This window comes from Trichoderma breve, chromosome 2 (assembly GCF_028502605.1).
Source record: "Trichoderma breve strain T069 chromosome 2, whole genome shotgun sequence".
NCBI lineage: Eukaryota > Fungi > Ascomycota > Sordariomycetes > Hypocreales > Hypocreaceae > Trichoderma > Trichoderma breve.
The window spans coordinates 6,933,431-6,949,369 of NC_079233.1; the positions used below are offsets into that span (position 1 = coordinate 6,933,431).

At 50.9% G+C, this 15,939-nt stretch overlaps 6 protein-coding genes across 6 annotated transcripts; 4 read left to right on the forward strand and 2 right to left on the reverse strand.

Moving 5' to 3' along the window:
* Positions 1 to 383: 383 nt before the first annotated feature.
* T069G_04346 (uncharacterized protein) lies at positions 384 to 4,899 on the forward strand (the record flags this gene model as incomplete). The annotated part of the gene is made up of 5 exons (XM_056171556.1): positions 384 to 646; positions 707 to 3,611; positions 3,747 to 4,116; positions 4,213 to 4,799; positions 4,867 to 4,899. 5 exons carry the CDS (start codon positions 384 to 386, stop codon positions 4,897 to 4,899), a joined length of 4,158 nt encoding a protein of 1,385 aa, XP_056032448.1.
* Positions 4,900 to 5,233: 334 nt separating this feature from the next.
* T069G_04347 (uncharacterized protein) lies at positions 5,234 to 6,472 on the reverse strand (the record flags this gene model as incomplete). The annotated part of the gene is made up of 2 exons (XM_056171557.1): positions 5,234 to 6,174; positions 6,235 to 6,472. The coding sequence occupies 2 exons, from the start codon at positions 6,470 to 6,472 to the stop codon at positions 5,234 to 5,236; spliced, it is 1,179 nt and encodes a 392-aa protein (XP_056032449.1).
* Positions 6,473 to 8,712: 2,240 nt separating this feature from the next.
* T069G_04348 (uncharacterized protein) lies at positions 8,713 to 9,342 on the forward strand (the record flags this gene model as incomplete). Its single annotated transcript, XM_056171558.1, has 1 exon — positions 8,713 to 9,342. The coding sequence occupies one exon, from the start codon at positions 8,713 to 8,715 to the stop codon at positions 9,340 to 9,342; it is 630 nt and encodes a 209-aa protein (XP_056032450.1).
* Positions 9,343 to 10,187: 845 nt separating this feature from the next.
* T069G_04349 (phosphomannose isomerase type I domain-containing protein) lies at positions 10,188 to 11,603 on the forward strand (the record flags this gene model as incomplete). The annotated part of the gene is made up of 2 exons (XM_056171559.1): positions 10,188 to 10,331; positions 10,413 to 11,603. 2 exons carry the CDS (start codon positions 10,188 to 10,190, stop codon positions 11,601 to 11,603), a joined length of 1,335 nt encoding a protein of 444 aa, XP_056032451.1.
* A 480-nt stretch (positions 11,604 to 12,083) lies between these two features.
* Positions 12,084 to 14,023, forward strand: T069G_04350 (tRNA synthetases class II (D, K and n) domain-containing protein; the record flags this gene model as incomplete). Its single annotated transcript, XM_056171560.1, has 4 exons — positions 12,084 to 12,869; positions 12,928 to 13,194; positions 13,267 to 13,366; positions 13,437 to 14,023. The coding sequence occupies 4 exons, from the start codon at positions 12,084 to 12,086 to the stop codon at positions 14,021 to 14,023; spliced, it is 1,740 nt and encodes a 579-aa protein (XP_056032452.1).
* Positions 14,024 to 14,167: 144 nt separating this feature from the next.
* Positions 14,168 to 15,328, reverse strand: T069G_04351 (short chain dehydrogenase domain-containing protein; the record flags this gene model as incomplete). Its single annotated transcript, XM_056171561.1, has 5 exons — positions 14,168 to 14,361; positions 14,432 to 14,524; positions 14,581 to 14,758; positions 14,817 to 15,101; positions 15,161 to 15,328. 5 exons carry the CDS (start codon positions 15,326 to 15,328, stop codon positions 14,168 to 14,170), a joined length of 918 nt encoding a protein of 305 aa, XP_056032453.1.
* Positions 15,329 to 15,939: the final 611 nt, after the last annotated feature.

Below are 15,939 nucleotides of genomic sequence, written 5' to 3' on the forward strand. Positions count from 1 at the left end.
TGAGAGATGAAAGAACCGTGTATTGTTTTTTTTTTTCCTGTTCACGGTCCATCGGTGCCTTGAGACCCCTGGGCCATAAGATCTCCAGCTGGAAGTCAATTGAAGGTCATCCGTCACACGGGGCGAATCCCCACCGCTGTGCGGCTCCACTAAAATTTCAGCAGGACGAGGCAGCAGCAGCAGCTGATTGATGGCGATTCTACAGCGCGTCAAGGCTGCAAGAGAACCTTAATCCTCCACCGATTTTATCTCCAAATTTCTGCCGTCGCTCAAACTTCTCCAACACTTCGAATAACGTCTCCTCTCCTCTTCCGACTTTTCTCGTTCTCCCGAATTAACAAACCCGTCATGCCGCTGCATTGACGTCAACATCGCCGCTCAACATGCAACCTCAGGACATCCGCCTCCGGCTGGTGATCCGCCGCCACGGTCTCCCAGAGGTCAAGCTCCTGTGGCCATGCTCCTGCTCCGAGGACCTCACCGTCGCGAGAGTTCTGGAGCAGGTCAACGAGGTTGTGCCTCTCGAGAGCGGCGAATGGGGCCTTGAGGACTACGCCGTCGAGCTTGCTGATGAAAAGGGCGAAACCTTTGAGTGTCTGCACTTTCAGCAAGTTGGTCGCATTCTGAAGGACGAAGACCAAGTCCTGTGAGTGGTTTTCCCTTTTCTTCTTCTTCATCTGCCCTGTCTAACCTTGCTTTTTGATAGCATTCGATCGCTCCTCACCGAAGACTTGAAACGACGGCGGCTCAGCGGACGGCATCAAATCTCTGACGATGGAAGGCACTTGGTCGACGGCCTCCCGTTCGGCAGGGCTTGGCGGCGACCTCCCCACGACCGTCCTCACATCGAATTACCCCCACGGAAACGTATTCGAGTCTCTTCTGGGGCTGAGGATGACGAGGAAGAAGAACAGTCTCCGCTAGACCCGCGCCAGTTCCGATATATGGTCCCCAAAATTCCGCGCGTCATCGACCTGAACCAGGACCAGTATTACGACGACGAGGATGATGAGGATGAAGACGACTATGAAGAATATGACAATGACTCGAGTTCAGTGTCCAACAGCCCTCCTTACGGAATACCCCATGTCAAAGATATATTAAAAGACATAGATGAGTATACCGACGAAGAGGAAGATGATGAGGATCTGGAAAGGGAACTGCAATTACTAAGGGAAGAAGCTGGCGCCGATATCAACAGCCTTCAAGCAGACAACTCCAACTCTTCTCAATGCGAAGAGGGAGATGATGAAACCGACTACCAGCATGACCCAAGAGACCTAGGCCTGGGTCGATGCTTAGATCCATTGGAAAAAGTTCCAAGTCCGTTCGGCAGGGCAACTCCATCTTCAGCTGCCCCAGCTGCGAAAAATTACACCAACGTACCTGTGGAAATCCTCATAACTGTATTCCAGACAGCATTTCCCGAGTTAAACGCAGATATCAGAGATATTCTGAACCGAACGAACAAGGATCTGAGAAAAGCGTTCTTATCGCTCAGTATGCTTTGCGAACCCCTTTGCACTTTTGATCAAATGATGGACGACTCTTATTTTCATCTCGCTCCATTCGCTCGTCGCGATGCGAGTGGTAGCGTCGCCAAGCCGGTTGAGCAGGGCAAGTTGCCTCCATTTGACACTCTCAAGGGGGTAACTAAAAAGCCGATGATTGAAGAAGTCGATGATTCGGAAGATTCTACAACAAATGGTGTTCCAATCCCCGCCGCAAAATCGAAGCAGAGCTGGTTTATGAAGGGCAACAAGTCTCTAGACTCAGATTCTGACGATGCAAAAGCGACGGAAGATTCCAAGAGGGATTCCGAAAGTGATTCGGAGAGTGATTCGGAGAGCGACTCGTCAAGCGACTCCGGCAATGCTTCTCTAGACATTGAATCGTCAGACGGAGAAGAAGACGGCCAGATTAGCAATCATCCTGGGATAACCGTTGTCAATGATGAGTCAAGCGATGTCTCGTCAAGTGAAAGCTCTGATGACGACAGTGACAGCAGCAGCATAGATGCTGAGCAGAATGCTCAGCCTGGCCCTAAGGATCAGGTCGAAAGCTCGTCCGATGTGAGCAGCAGCGAGTCTAGTGAATCGGATTCATCCGAGTCTGCTGAGTCTGAGTCTGAGTCCGAATCTGAGTCCGAGTCAGAATCAGAATCTGAATCTGAATCAGAAGTGGAAGAAATTTCGTCAAAACAACCGGTGCTGGTACCAGCTCAACAGCGTTATGCCACGATTCAACCACAAGTTCGGACACCTGCCAAAGTGGAAGTCACCGGCCTTACCCGAACGCAAAAGCGAAATGCTAGAAGGAGACGCCTCAAGGCTTTGAAAGAACTGGATCCCGAGTCACCCAAGTTGGCAGACAGCACTGGAGAAGATGCCATGAGCGAAGATTTCTTGGCACGAAAGAAAGCCCTCCTGGCTGCCATTCTTGATGAAACTCACGAAGGTGACGATGCACACAACGAAGCGGGGATGGAAGATGCTCCTTCTCTGGATGCGGCGCCAAAAGAAGACTCGCGAGAGACTAAGACGAATGCCCCGAATGCAGAGGAGACAGAGGTGCCGGATCCCAAAGTTGAGCCAGCAAAGCGCCACGCTCGTGTGGATATGGGTGCAGGTCGGCGACTGGTGTTTGGTGCTCTAGGCTTAAAGGCCCCAGCGAACAAAGCGGACGAGCAAAAAATTCGCGACAGTCTGATGAAAGATGTTCGACCTCTTGTCAACCCACGAGTACAGGACGCCGGTGCAGACGATGCCAACGACCAGCCGCAGGACGATAACGATAACGAGGATCCGGATGCGTGGAGGGAAAAGATCATCTACAAGGCCGTGGAATGCTGCCATGAGAACATGACGCTTAGCGAGCCTCCGTTTCCCTTTGTCCAACGCTGGGACCCTCAGCAGAATTATGGTGCCATGAAGAAACGGAAGCGCGCATCGGAAAACTACCAAGCCGATACATCCTACGATGACTCGACATATTACTACGACGATGAGGCTGAGGAAGAGTACGTAGCAGAGACCAGGAAGAAGAGCAAAAAGAAGAAAGGAAAGTCTGTGAGCCTGCAACATGGCAGCGTAAACGAGGACGAGCAAGACGTGGTACTAGACTATGACGAAGTACCCGCCAAGAGCAGCCAGTTCACAGACGTAGACGATCTTCCGTCTTTGCCCAAAGACGTCAAGGCGCTGCCTCTTCTAGAGCCTGCGTCCGCTCAGCCTGGCATGGTCATTACATGGAATCAACTGGTCATGTCAAAAGCTACGAATTGGCAACCAGAGATGTTACCAGTTACTGGCCTGATCGTTCCTGGGGGCGAAAACGGTGCCGTCAACGTCATTTTGGCAAGGCGAGACCGCGAAGACAACGAAAAGACCTACGATGAGATCACTGGAGAGCGAATCTACGGCAAATTCGAGATCCCCGACGATCTAGAAGAGGGCGATGAAGAAGAGGACACAGGGTTCAGGTCGCTACAGTGGGCAGAGATGATTGAGCCTCGCATTCTGCAACAAGCACCCGCCGATGAAGTGGCTCAAACATCCGCAGATGCCGCAGCAGCGGCCGCAGAGGAGGAGATGCCGTCGGCCCATGACAAGGTAAGCGAATTCCAGTCGGGACAAGATTCCTTGGAGAGCGGATTCAGCACGGGACAGGTGCGAGCTGCTATTGAAGATGATTTGATGCACGATTCTCTTGGCACACAAACCCACCTAGAGACGGCTTCAATACAGTCTGGTCAACGACTGCCGAGGCTGGACCTTTCCATTTCTGAAGTGCAAATATCCACTGCCAGCAACAGCTTCGAGCACATTGGCCACCACCACCCCAAAGTAGTAGACGCCCAATCGGAACACGTGCTGACCGCTGCCGCCAACCCCCCAAATGCATATTCTCCAAAGCTGAATCGTTGGGTAGAGCGTGGAGACGAGACAGCTGCTGACCAAGAGGCAGAACTAGGACCTAGCCTAGCGGATGCCGTAGCAGAAGAGGTCTCGAATTCTGGCACGCTTGCATCGAAGAGGACAGAGTCGTCTGAAGATAATGGAGGAGGAGAGGAGGAGAGAGAGGAAGAAGGACGAAACTTGGCGGACGGCGGCAATGGCGCGTCGATAGCGAGCGACTCAAACTTGATCATTGCCTCATCGCAGTTCAGCGTCCCGAGTGGGCGACAACCACGAACGAGCTACTCCCTTGCAGAGGGTGCACACGACACGATTATCCCCGAAACATTGCCACAACTACGCGAAACCACACCAATAGAGAGTCACTCAAAGTCTCAGAGCACACCGTCCAGCCCCGCTAGCAGCAGCTCGTTTCCATCGCTGGAGCAGATATTCATGTCAGCTCAGCCCACACAAAGTTCCGGGAGAAAGAGAGAGACGCCTTCGTTTTCAGCGAGTCAATCTGTGCCTGCACGGGATGCGGAATACGAAGAAGCGATGCGCAAGCTTGACGAGGGACATGAATCGGATACTGTGCCCGCGAAGGAAGAGCCAGAGGAAGAAGCAGTAGTGGAGAGAAAACTTTTTCCTAACGCGACGCAACCATCGTTACCCGCACACCACTTGGATCAAGACCTTCCTACACCGCGGATTTCTCTTTCTCAATCTGAAAAGGCCAAAGAGAGCAAGTCACAATTTGCTATTCCGGCGGGAAGTCAGATTATCGTCTTGAGCTCCAGCCCAGCCTCGAGCAACGGTGTGCCTGATGAGGACAATGGAACAGACAGTGAGAAGGGGAAACCGACGCGGAAGCGAGGCTTGCTGCCTACGGGCCCTGGATGGGTGAGGAAGGGTCCTCGGCACGAGAGAGATGTGTCGGGTAAAACTACGACAAAACCCGCGCCGGCAGCTCCATCTAGAACCAGTCGGCGAAGGAGGTTAAATAATGAGGCTCTTGCGATGGCACCACTTGTGAGCCCCGTTAGCAAGCAAAAGGGGGGGAGAAGGAGATAGAATATTCCTAAGGTGGCTCTCTATGTGGCAGTAATGGTAGTTACCACTTGGGGTATCACGAAGAGCCTGTCGGTGATGATACCATGTATAGATTAAACTCTGTATAAACAAGAGACAGAAATATTAATATTAGAAAACATAGGTGTTCTCCTTACTGTTTTTATACAGTAAGCAGCTCTATAAACAGTTACAGTCATACATCATACTTCAACTACCTAATTTCATTTTTGTAACTCGCGATAATAACAAATTTCCAAGCCATCTTAATAAGTAAGTACTGCCATACCGTTAAAGTCCGCAGCAGCCCCGAGAGAACTCGTGTTATACAGTTCAACAAGTTTAGGAATGCGCTTGTTGCTCTCACTCAGGTCGATAACTGACACCGCAGAGTTTCCCTTGCGAGTATAAAGGAAATTGCCCACAAAGGCAAAGTCAAAGGAACCGCCTGATGTAGCCGGGAGCGGGATAACGTATTTGATGGTTTCCCTTGTGGCATCCAGCACGGTGATGTCGGCAACTCCGCCATCGCCCAGGAAGACGAGGTCGTAAGCGGGCACGTATTTGATCCAGCAAGTGGCCATTTGGCCGGCGACGTCGATGACACGGCTTACGCTGACTTTGTGATCGGGAGTGATGTCTAGGAATGCAGCGCCAAAGGTGGTGTCTGCAATGACTGCGCGTCTGTCGGAGATGAAGGTTAAAGCAAAGTCGGCGTGTAGCTGCGAAGGTCGTGAAATAACAGGGTGATCGCTTGGCACGCCGTTGATCAGCGGGTAGACATAGATATAGCCTGGAGTTGTGTTGTTGTTACTGCCATCTCCCTTGACGGTGACAAAGATGGCAGTCTGGGAAGGGTTGAAGAGAATATCAGAGACAGTCCCTGCCGCTGCAGGAGGAGGTGTTGGCTCATTGACTTTCAACGGCTTCAGTTTGCCCAAAGGCTCAAGACGACCCTGTTTGGAGATGGAATAGCATTGTACGCCAGGTACGGCACCGCTGTTGGCTACACATGCAAGTCTGTGCTTGGCTGACAGTGCCACTGTGTTGGGATACTCGCCGCCGGTTGATACGGGCTTTCCGGCTAATATAGGTCGCGAAGGATCGTTTTCGGGGATTTCGAATAATGATACGGTGTTTGAACCGGAATTCAAAGTGAGTAGCCATGGGTAATCGATAGCGAGGGCATCTTGAGAGTGCAATCCAGCTGATATCAGTTAGCATATCAAATCGTATGGGCTCAGCTTGCATCGTATATACTGCTTACCAGGAACAAGTTGTCCATTTGCGCCGGCAATACCGAAACCTTTGCCGCCGGTGGGCGTGTGGCGTGGTTCAGACAGCTTGCCATCTCGGCCAATGCTCAGTGAAACCACTGATGATCCCGTAGGGTTATCTTGGAGGAAGTATAGTTCGCCTTTGCTAGGATTCTGCGGCTTAGGGAAGGCACTGGCTAGATGCACCTCAAGCGCAAGGAGAGGGAGGGATAAGGTGAAAAGCTTCATGCTGATCTTTGATATAAATAGGTGTAAATATTAATAACTTTCAAAGGGGGCGAGAAAGAAAGAGGAGATGGTTATAGAGTAAATAGAAAGTCTGATGATGCTCTGACTGAAAGATGTATACCAGTCGTCGTCTCTCATGTTCTTTTTATATCCTTTCATACCGGCTGTCCGACTTTTTGTATACATGTAGGCAATTGATGCTATTGCCTATAGTAGCTATTGCCTATAGTAGCTAATAATCAGGGGAAATCCGCCATGATGGAATCATTGCTTCTGACTTAGGCAAAGTGTGGGATCTTTGCGGAGTTTCATGCACAGCATACAATCTTCGGCACATCGTAGCCGTGCTAGCGCTTACAAGGAAGGGGAGCTTTGAGAGAGCATTGGCTTCATAACAATGCTTGTATCCCAAGAAGGCAACGAACGGCCAGGGGTTCGTCTGGAATCTCCCGCATCGTCGGCAACGACAATAGGAGAGATGAAGTTATCGTCGTATAAGTCGCTGCATGTTTTGCGCCTAATTGGCCCCGAAGCGGTGGAAATTCAGCCCGAGATACGCATAGCCTGTGTTTACTGGACTACGCATAGGGCTGAGAAGAGTAATCATTTTTTGGAATCTAGCACATAACATATATGACCTCTCTACTCCTTATTCCCACGGCATAGCCGAGTTTCTTGGGTTTTCGTCATAGTTACCTCTACGTAGCCTTGTTCTTCGAGAACGACCATGCTATAACCAATGGAAGCTTATCAACCAATAACAGAAGTGTTGAACACTACTCATTACCATTTACTATGACATAGGAAAGCTGCGAAGTACATATTTATAAGGAGTATTAGCAAACTGATATACATGGGAAAACACAATTGCGATTTCTCGTGATATCTATTGGCTTGTAATAGCTCGGCTTGTTAAAGCGCTAGAGAGAGCCCTGAGGATGTAGGGTAGGGACTCGAACCACCGAGTACATGTATTTTCTATGCTGTTTCATCGTCTTGTGAGCAAACAACCATTCTGGTGCAGTATCACTTCTTGGCGGTATTACTAGCACTGCTAGGCAGCTTCATGTAGGCAGCTGCAGCCATGTTTGCACTGGTTTGATGGCAGCGCGTTTCACCACGTCGAGCATCACATGGCTGAGGTGTTGGTGGCGTGATTGGTTGGTTGGCCTCTGCTTGTTTAGTGTAGTCAATGAGCTGGCGATGGTTTAACCCACTGCTAGCGGGAGGGGGAGTCAAGCTCAATAGTGGACTGTGGAAGAATTAAAGTGTCCGTGTATTACGGTGCTGTAGTGTGAGCACACCTGGAGCCAAGGAATGGGACAGGGCTGATGTGCGGGTTGAGGAGGAAGGGGGGGGGGGGGGGGGGGGGGGACTTGCATGGTTGCATGGACGGGGGTTGAAAGGGGACGATCGCCAGCCAACCATTTGAGGCTGAAGCGGTGCGTTTTGGGATGTAGCATTTCGTTGGAGGACAGCCGTGTTTTTTTTGGAGTTGGCGATGCGGGATTGATTGGTGAAAGAGGAGCGACAACGATGGGGGGGTTTTAGGGTATGCTTTCAGGGAGTGCAGAGGATACTGTGGTGCAAGAACTGGATTTACTTGTTTTCAATTGTTCAACGAACGACGCATCATGGTGACTGATTGTGGTGTCGTAAGAGGGGATATAAAGGGCGCTGATGAAGGACAGTGAAACATTGATGAGAATGCTGCGGTGCTGTGTGTTGTGTTTGATAATAAGAGCCCGGTCATCAGCGTTCGTTCGTCGGGCACGAATGACGGATTGACTCATTCTATGTTGTTTGCTTTTTTGGTCTCCTCTGATTTAAATCTCTCATTTTTTCTCAATTTGAATTTCTCTTCTTTCTTATTTTAAGCTTTTCTTTTTTGTGTTGGGTTTCTCGGGCCTGAGTACAACAAACTTTCTCACTCGGGGGGCGATATTGCGATTGTCACGATTCCCCGATTTAATCGTCTGCTCCGGGGCCTGATTGTCGATGCTCTGCACTTGCACTGCGCAATTACATCAAGGCGATGTTTCAGCTGGAGCGAAGATCTGATCTCGAAGCAATCAACTTTCCTTGCTTTATCTCTTCTTCTTCATATTTTTTTCTCCCTTTGCAGGGTTGAAACTCGCTGACGTCTACGATCTTCCAATTGCACGCCCAAAAACTGCCCCGAGCTTCAGAGTTTCCGCAGTGGGGCCGGCCTATCCCAGCTCACGCTCACAGGCGCTGTCATGCGACACCCAAAGCGCCAGTCATGGTCTTGTGCCCTTTTCTGCGTTTTCTTTCTCTTCTTCTTCAACATTCTTACCAGCCCGGCTTTTGCACTTCCGGCGACGCCGTCTGCCTATATTTCAGCATCTATTTCAGCATCTTCAACATCTTCAACATCTTCAACACAGCTCGCGCCCTCGCGGAACAGAAAAACAGCCTCTTCAGCACCATCAGCGCCATCGCCGGGCCTCGGCAGCGAGACCCCACAAGCCACCGAAGGCGCCGCTCCAGCTCCAGCTTCAGGTGCATCGCCAGCGACCTCGACAACAGCGCCCGACGAGAGAATCCCGCAGCATTTGATCAAGCTTGAGCAGCTCGAGGACGCTGGAGTAAAGGCGGCTGCGTCTCTTCCTTCTCCTCCCCCTTACAAGCCCATCGTCACGCCGCCGCCGGACCAAGACTCCCAGCTGGCCAAGATGGGCTACAGCATGACGACGTTTTACACCTGCGACACCATCGGTGGCCAGGAACACTGCGGGTGGCACGTGCCTGTTCTCAAGGCGGATGCGCCGACGACGAGGACGGATGTTCGCGTGGTGCTGGCAGTGGTGAGCTGCTTGGCCGGAATACTGGCCTGGGGATTGGTGTGAATGGTGAATGAGAAGTAAAGAGAGAGGAAGAGGAAGATGGTTGACTTGGATCACTCACGACAGCACGCATGGGACACACACACAACACACACACACACCCAAAAATTGGCTTACGAAAACATAACTTGGTACCTGTATTTTTTTTTTGTCTTTTGTTTTAACCGGATGGACGGTAAACGGATCGAATGGCTTCCATTGTTGGAAGGGCTTCCCTTTTGGGAGCTATTGGGCGGACGGATGGCTGGCCTGGGCTTGTGCTTTATTTTAGGCTGTCGATGATATCATTGGCCGCGGATGTTATGAGGAGTTACTGTTATGAGCTGGGCGTTTGGATACGGATTATACCTCTGAGACTGGATTTGTGTATTTTGTTTCTATTATCATTATTACAATCATGACTAGACTGATACAATTTTGGCATCCATTACAGCCATCATGCTTACACTGCATCTTGATTCTTTGCCACCTACCAAGTATTGTTAGTCCGTATTATACGAGCTTCAAGGGCCGTGAATGCTCAAGAATTGAATGCAGTGCAACAGCAGCTCCACAGCGGGGTTCCAACTTTTGGTAGCGGGGCGGCGGGGTAAAAACTGCTGCAATAGCGCAGACCTTACTGAGAACAGGGCAGTAGAAGCGCTGAAGAGTCGAGCTTTGTGAATCCAAGCTCCAATCACAGCTCCATCATCACAAACGCCTTTCTTTTCCAGGTTCCTGCTTGTCGGTCTACCTGGCACCGATTTTTTCTAATCCTCCCACCTTTTCCCATATTCTCTCGTCTTGTTCCTCTATTCAATTCTAGATACCCATATTCATCATAAACATCAACATCACCATCACCGAAAATGCAGGTCCCTCTCATCCGTCTGCAGTGCGGCGTCAACTCGTACGAATGGGGCAAAAAGGGGAGCGAGTCGGCCGCCGCCAGATTTGCCGCTGCCACGCCTTCAGACAATCTGTCCATCCAGGCCGACAAGCCCTACGCTGAGGTACATGACATTGCAATTATTCAACTCTTCCTCTTTCCTCGCGCTCTCTGCGTCTTCAACTGCTAACCATTGACATCGTAGCTGTGGATGGGCACTCACCCCTCCAACCCCTCCAAAGATCTCACCACCGGCAGAACCCTCCTCGATCTCTGCGCCGAAAACCAGCTCCTCCTCTCCGAGTCCGTCGCTTCCAAATATGGCTCCAAGCTGCCCTTCCTCTTCAAGGTCCTGTCCATCAACAAGGCCCTCTCTATCCAGGCCCATCCCAACAAGAAGCTCGCCGAGCAGCTCCACGCGCGGGACTCGAAAAACTACCCCGATGACAACCACAAGCCGGAGATGGCCATTGCCATCACCCCTTTTGAGGGACTCTGCGGATTCAGGCCTCTGGGAGAGATTGCCCACTTCCTGGAGACGGTGAAGCCATTGAGGGCTCTGGTCGGAGAGAGCGAGGCGTCCCAGTTTGTGCAGGCTGCCAAGCAAGAGGGCGGTGACGAGGCGGCGAAGAAGAAGGCCCTGCAGACGGCGTTTGGAGGATTGATGTCGTCCTCTCCCGAAGACGTCGACAGAGAAACCGCTAGCCTCGTTAAGCTCGCCGAGTCTGAGGGCGCCGACTTCGCTGCCGGTGGTGTGTCATCCACCAAGGGCGCTGTCCTCGCCGAGCTCGTCACTCGCCTCAACGGCCAGTTTGGCTCCGACATTGGCATTTTCGTCCTCTTCTTCCTCAACTTTGTCACACTACAACCCGGAGAGGCGCTGTTCCTCGTCGCCGATGACATCCACGCCTATGTCTCCGGTGACATTGTCGAGTGCATGGCCGCGTCCGACAACGTTGTCCGTGCTGGTCTTACACCCAAGTTCAAGGATGTATCCACCCTGGTCGATATGCTCACCTACAACTATGCGCCCATCGACGAGCAAAAGATGACTCCTACCGAATATCCCTATGCGACTCTGAACCGAAATGCCTACAGCTCCGGATCTTCTGTCATGCTGTACGATCCTCCGATTGAGGAGTTTAGCGTTGTTCGCACTCTACTTCGCGGAGAGGGAGCCAAGGCTACGTTCGACCCCTTGGAGGGACCCAGCATCGTCATCTGCACCGGTGGCAAGGGCACAATCGCCGTGGGACCGACAAAACAGGAGATTCAGGAGGGTTACGTGTTTTTCGTCGGATCTACTGCGGAACTGGTCCTGGAATCCGCCGTCGGACAGGATGAAGAGTTTACCACGTTCAAAGCATTCTGTGAGATTGATGCATCTGGAAAATAGACGCTGTACTCATCTTCTTCAAATTCTTCTTCCCCATTATCTAAAGATGAAACGAATTCATGAGCAATTGGAAATTTTGGTAGGGCAAATAATACAAAACAAGCTAGAATTGAACTTTGGACAGCATTCAATCAGGTAGAGCATGCCATGTCGCATCTTGTCTTCCCGATGTCCACCACGTCACGTCATTGCCGCTTCTCCGAATGTCGCTCTCAAGAAGCTGTCATTACCGAGCGCCTTATTGTAACAAGTCTTCTCATTGTGTGATGCATTCAATCAATACCTGCACATCACTGCATTTCTGCATCCAATGGCCTGACTCACAGTTGATCAACATCTCCAGTTGCTACACTTTCACGTGACGGCTGCCGGATGACTCATCCGCTGCCCCTCCATGAAAACATATTCAAGAAACACCTACCCCACCACGGTCGTGATACTCAAATCCCGTATCAACCTTTTTGTTATCCGCAATTCAAAATGGCTGAAGAGACGAAACCCGCCGTTCCTCCGGCCGAGAATCCCGCCGCCGATGCTGAGGCTGCCGGCCCCTCAAAGAAGGCTGCCAAGAAGGCTGAAGCCAAGGCCAAGAAGGAGGCGCTGAAAGCCCAGCGAGCTGCCGAACGAATTGCAGTTGCTTCAACCTCCAACGAGCCCGAGGAAGACCCCGCCAAAGACTTCTACGGCCCCGCCACTCCGGCCCTGCTCAAGTCCTTCTCAGCCGATGCTGAGGACGTCACCCTTCGATCCATCAGCGAGTCTCATATCGGAAAGAAGGTCGTCATCCGGGCATGGCTCCAAAACACGCGCATGCAGGGCGCAAAGATGGCCTTTGTCGAGCTGCGCGAGGAGGGCAATTGGGCCATCCAGGGCATTGTCGCGGCTACGGGCGATGTCAAGGAGGGCGACTCGACCCCCGTCATCAGCAAGCGCATGGTCAAGTGGGCGGGAGCTGTCAACCCCGAAAGTTTCGTGACGGTCGAGGCCAAGGTCGAGAAGCCTTTCGCTCCCGTCAAGAGCTGCCGCGTGTCCGATTTTGAGCTGCACATCTCCAAGATCTTTGTCATTTCTGCTGCCCCGGCTACCCTGGGCATGACCTTGGCCGCGGCGAACCGTGCAGTCACAAACTTTAGCGATGAGGAGGTCAAGCCCGAGGAGGGTGCCCAGGAGAAGGAGGCTGAGGGTGGCCCTCCGGCCGCTTCTATGCTGACTCACTTGGACAACATTGTCATGCACAAGCGATCGCCCGTTCAGCAGGCTATTGCCGTACGTTTTCTATACAGACAGAGCTGGGTGGCTTCAATGAGCTAACCGCAAGGTTTAGGATATTCGTGTCGAGGTCAAGCACTTGTTCCGTGACTACCTGAGGGAGCGTGGCTTCAAGGAGTTTGAGCCGCCGTGCCTCATTGGTGCTGCTTCAGAAGGCGGTGCCGGCGTTTTCGCCATGCCCTACTTCAACCAAAAGGCCTACCTTGCCCAGTCACCGCAGTTCTATAAGCAGTTTGAGATTGCTGGTGGCCGAAAGCGCGTCTTTAGCATTGGACCCGTGTTCAGAGCCGAAAACTCCAACACCCCGAGACACATGACTGAGGTAAGCCTACTCTGTCCTCCTTGCTGTATTTCATCCTCTGTGATTTGCATGCCAACTCACTAATTTTCTCAGTTCACTGGTCTTGATTTGGAGATGGAGATTCGCAAGGACTACCACGAAGTCCTTTCCGTTCTGGAAGGCGTGCTGTTGCACATTTTCCGTGGCATTGAGAGTATGTCTCTTTTTCTTGCCCGTTGGCTTGCTGCTCTCACGAACGTCATTGTACTAATAAATTGCTATAGAGAACTGCGCTGCCGAAATCGAGGTCGTTCGTTCCGTCTATCCCTCCCCCGAGATTCTCCTCCCCGAGCCTGGAAAGGAACTGCGCTTGACATTCGCAGAGGCCCAGAAGCTGCTTCGTGAAGAGGGCCCCGAGGAATTCCGCAACGTTCGTGACGATGAGGATATGTCAACACCACAGGAGAAGGCATTGGGTGCTCTGATTCGCGAAAAGTACAAGACCGATTTCTTCGCAGTCGACAAGTTCCCCGAATCTGCGAGACCCTTCTACGCCAAGGTCGACCCCGCCAGCGACCCCAAGGAGCCTGTCACCAATGCGTTCGACATGTTCTTGCGTGGACAGGAGATCTTGTCCGGTGGTGAGCGTATTGCTGACCCCGATGAGCTTGAGGCTCGCATTCGTTACAAGGGAGTCGACCCCACCAGCGCTGGAATCAAGGAGTACATTGGAGTCTTCCGCGAGGCTGGTGTGCCTCCTCACGGTGGAGGTGGTATCGGTCTTGACCGTGTTGTTGCGTGGTATCTTGCCCTACCTAGCGTGCACTTGGCCGCCTATTACCCAAGAACACCCAAGAGACTATTGCCATAGATGTTCTAGAAAAAGATGGTACAAAAGATGAATAGAAAGTTTTGAGTTGAGTGACCAGAGAGCCTTGGGCACGTTTGTATATAGGCTCATCTGAACAAAATACGAGGCCATATATGCGATGAACCGCAATACTTTATTTGGTACCTATGATTTGAACTTGTGGCCTCCTGGTCCTATGTCGCCCTTAAACGCCTGGTTTTTGAGTAGTCCCTCAGCAATTATTTCATCTTGATGCTTCTCCAAGTCAGTGACATCCCAGTTCGCAGCAATAAAGCGGTTCTTTAAGAAATCCGCTTTTGGCCCGCTGAGATAAATCGTAAGACTGCCGAAAAGCTCGACTGTAGCTTGTGATTAGCATTGGAATACACGATCGATGCTGTTCAATGCTGCAAGGGCTATAATGCATACCGGTATCTTTTGCATAAATATGTAATTCGGGACGCAGCACTTTGCTCAGCGCCATTCCCGGATGCACATTAAAGACTCGCAGATTGCTGTATTCTATCATCTAGTGTATGAGCGTATGGCTACTTCAATTTCAATGGGATTAAACTTACCCTCATGTAGCTGACTGAGAATCATGTTGGTCGCGAGCTTCGACGCTGTATATGAAGACTGCTGCGGACTCGCAAAATAAGACGCTGCAGTGCCGGTTTGGATGAATGTCGCTTCGTTGTTGGCTGATATGCGCGCAAGTTCGCGTGCAACTAGGAAAGTTCCCTTGACGTTGATCTCCTACAGTGCTGGTTAAGTATATGAAACGATTGGGGATTTCATTAGTATTGGTACGAACGAAGGATTGCCACCACTCATCGACAGGAGCATCGCCAATTAGTTCAAGAGGCCCGAGTACTCCAGCACAGTGGACAACGACGTCTATCTTTCCAAAAGCCTGGATCGCTATTTGGAATAGATTGCGGACATCAGTTTCAGAAGAGACGTCTGTTGAAATTGGTAAGAATTGCGTAGTTGAACCAGTGGTTTTCAGGCTTTCGGCAACTTCATCGATGCTCTGTTGAGTTCTCGCTGCGAGCACTATAGCGGATGCAGTTGCCGCTGCCCATTGCTTTGCTGCGCCCTATATCGAAACTCTTTGTTACTACAGAAGTTGACGATGCGGTTCATCGGAGAAAATACCTTACCGAATCCGCTGCCTGCTCCGGTGATTAACACTACTTTTCCGTGTGCAATTTGCTGGATGTCTTTATTTGATGGGCTGATGGCGGGGTATACATCTCGACGGATTGTAGGCGTGAACTGCAGTGCCTCTGTCCAGAAATCGGGATGGTTAGCGTCCAAAGGCATGTTTCAATGAGTCAATGAATGTACGTCGAATGGGTAACAATGATATCTAGAATATAGTATTCGAAAATGTTTTATTGGTCTAGTCTGTACCTGTACTACAGGATTCATTCTCCCGGCTACCCGGGCATATAACGGTCGCTAATCGGATTTGGTCCCGACCGGAGTAGAGACGGGAGACCCATCTCCGGTGAGATCTCCGAAGAGTTGACTTGAACAATAAGCCAAACATCCGTCTAGAAAATGATCAAATGATGGAAGATGAACTCTGTCTCTTATCTTTGATAACTCAAAATCTCAAAACAATAAAGCCATGGGCCTAATACTTATGTGTACATCTAGGGTAATGATCTGAAACATGGGGCACAAAGCCGTGCTATTGTCTCGTTAGGCCTGGGCGCTTTTTTTGTTTCGACAGGTCAGAAGGGCGCGACACATCTTTTCTGCGTTATAACATATTTCAAATACTGAGCCTAACATTGACGCTTCGTGATCTACGAGGCCTCAAAGATGCACAGAAGCACTAAGCACGTGTTAGATTAAGCACCAGCTTCTGGAAGAACTAGCTGTGTGACCCTTAAAAAGGGTCTTTCGCAAATGGAAGTTAAGGGTCC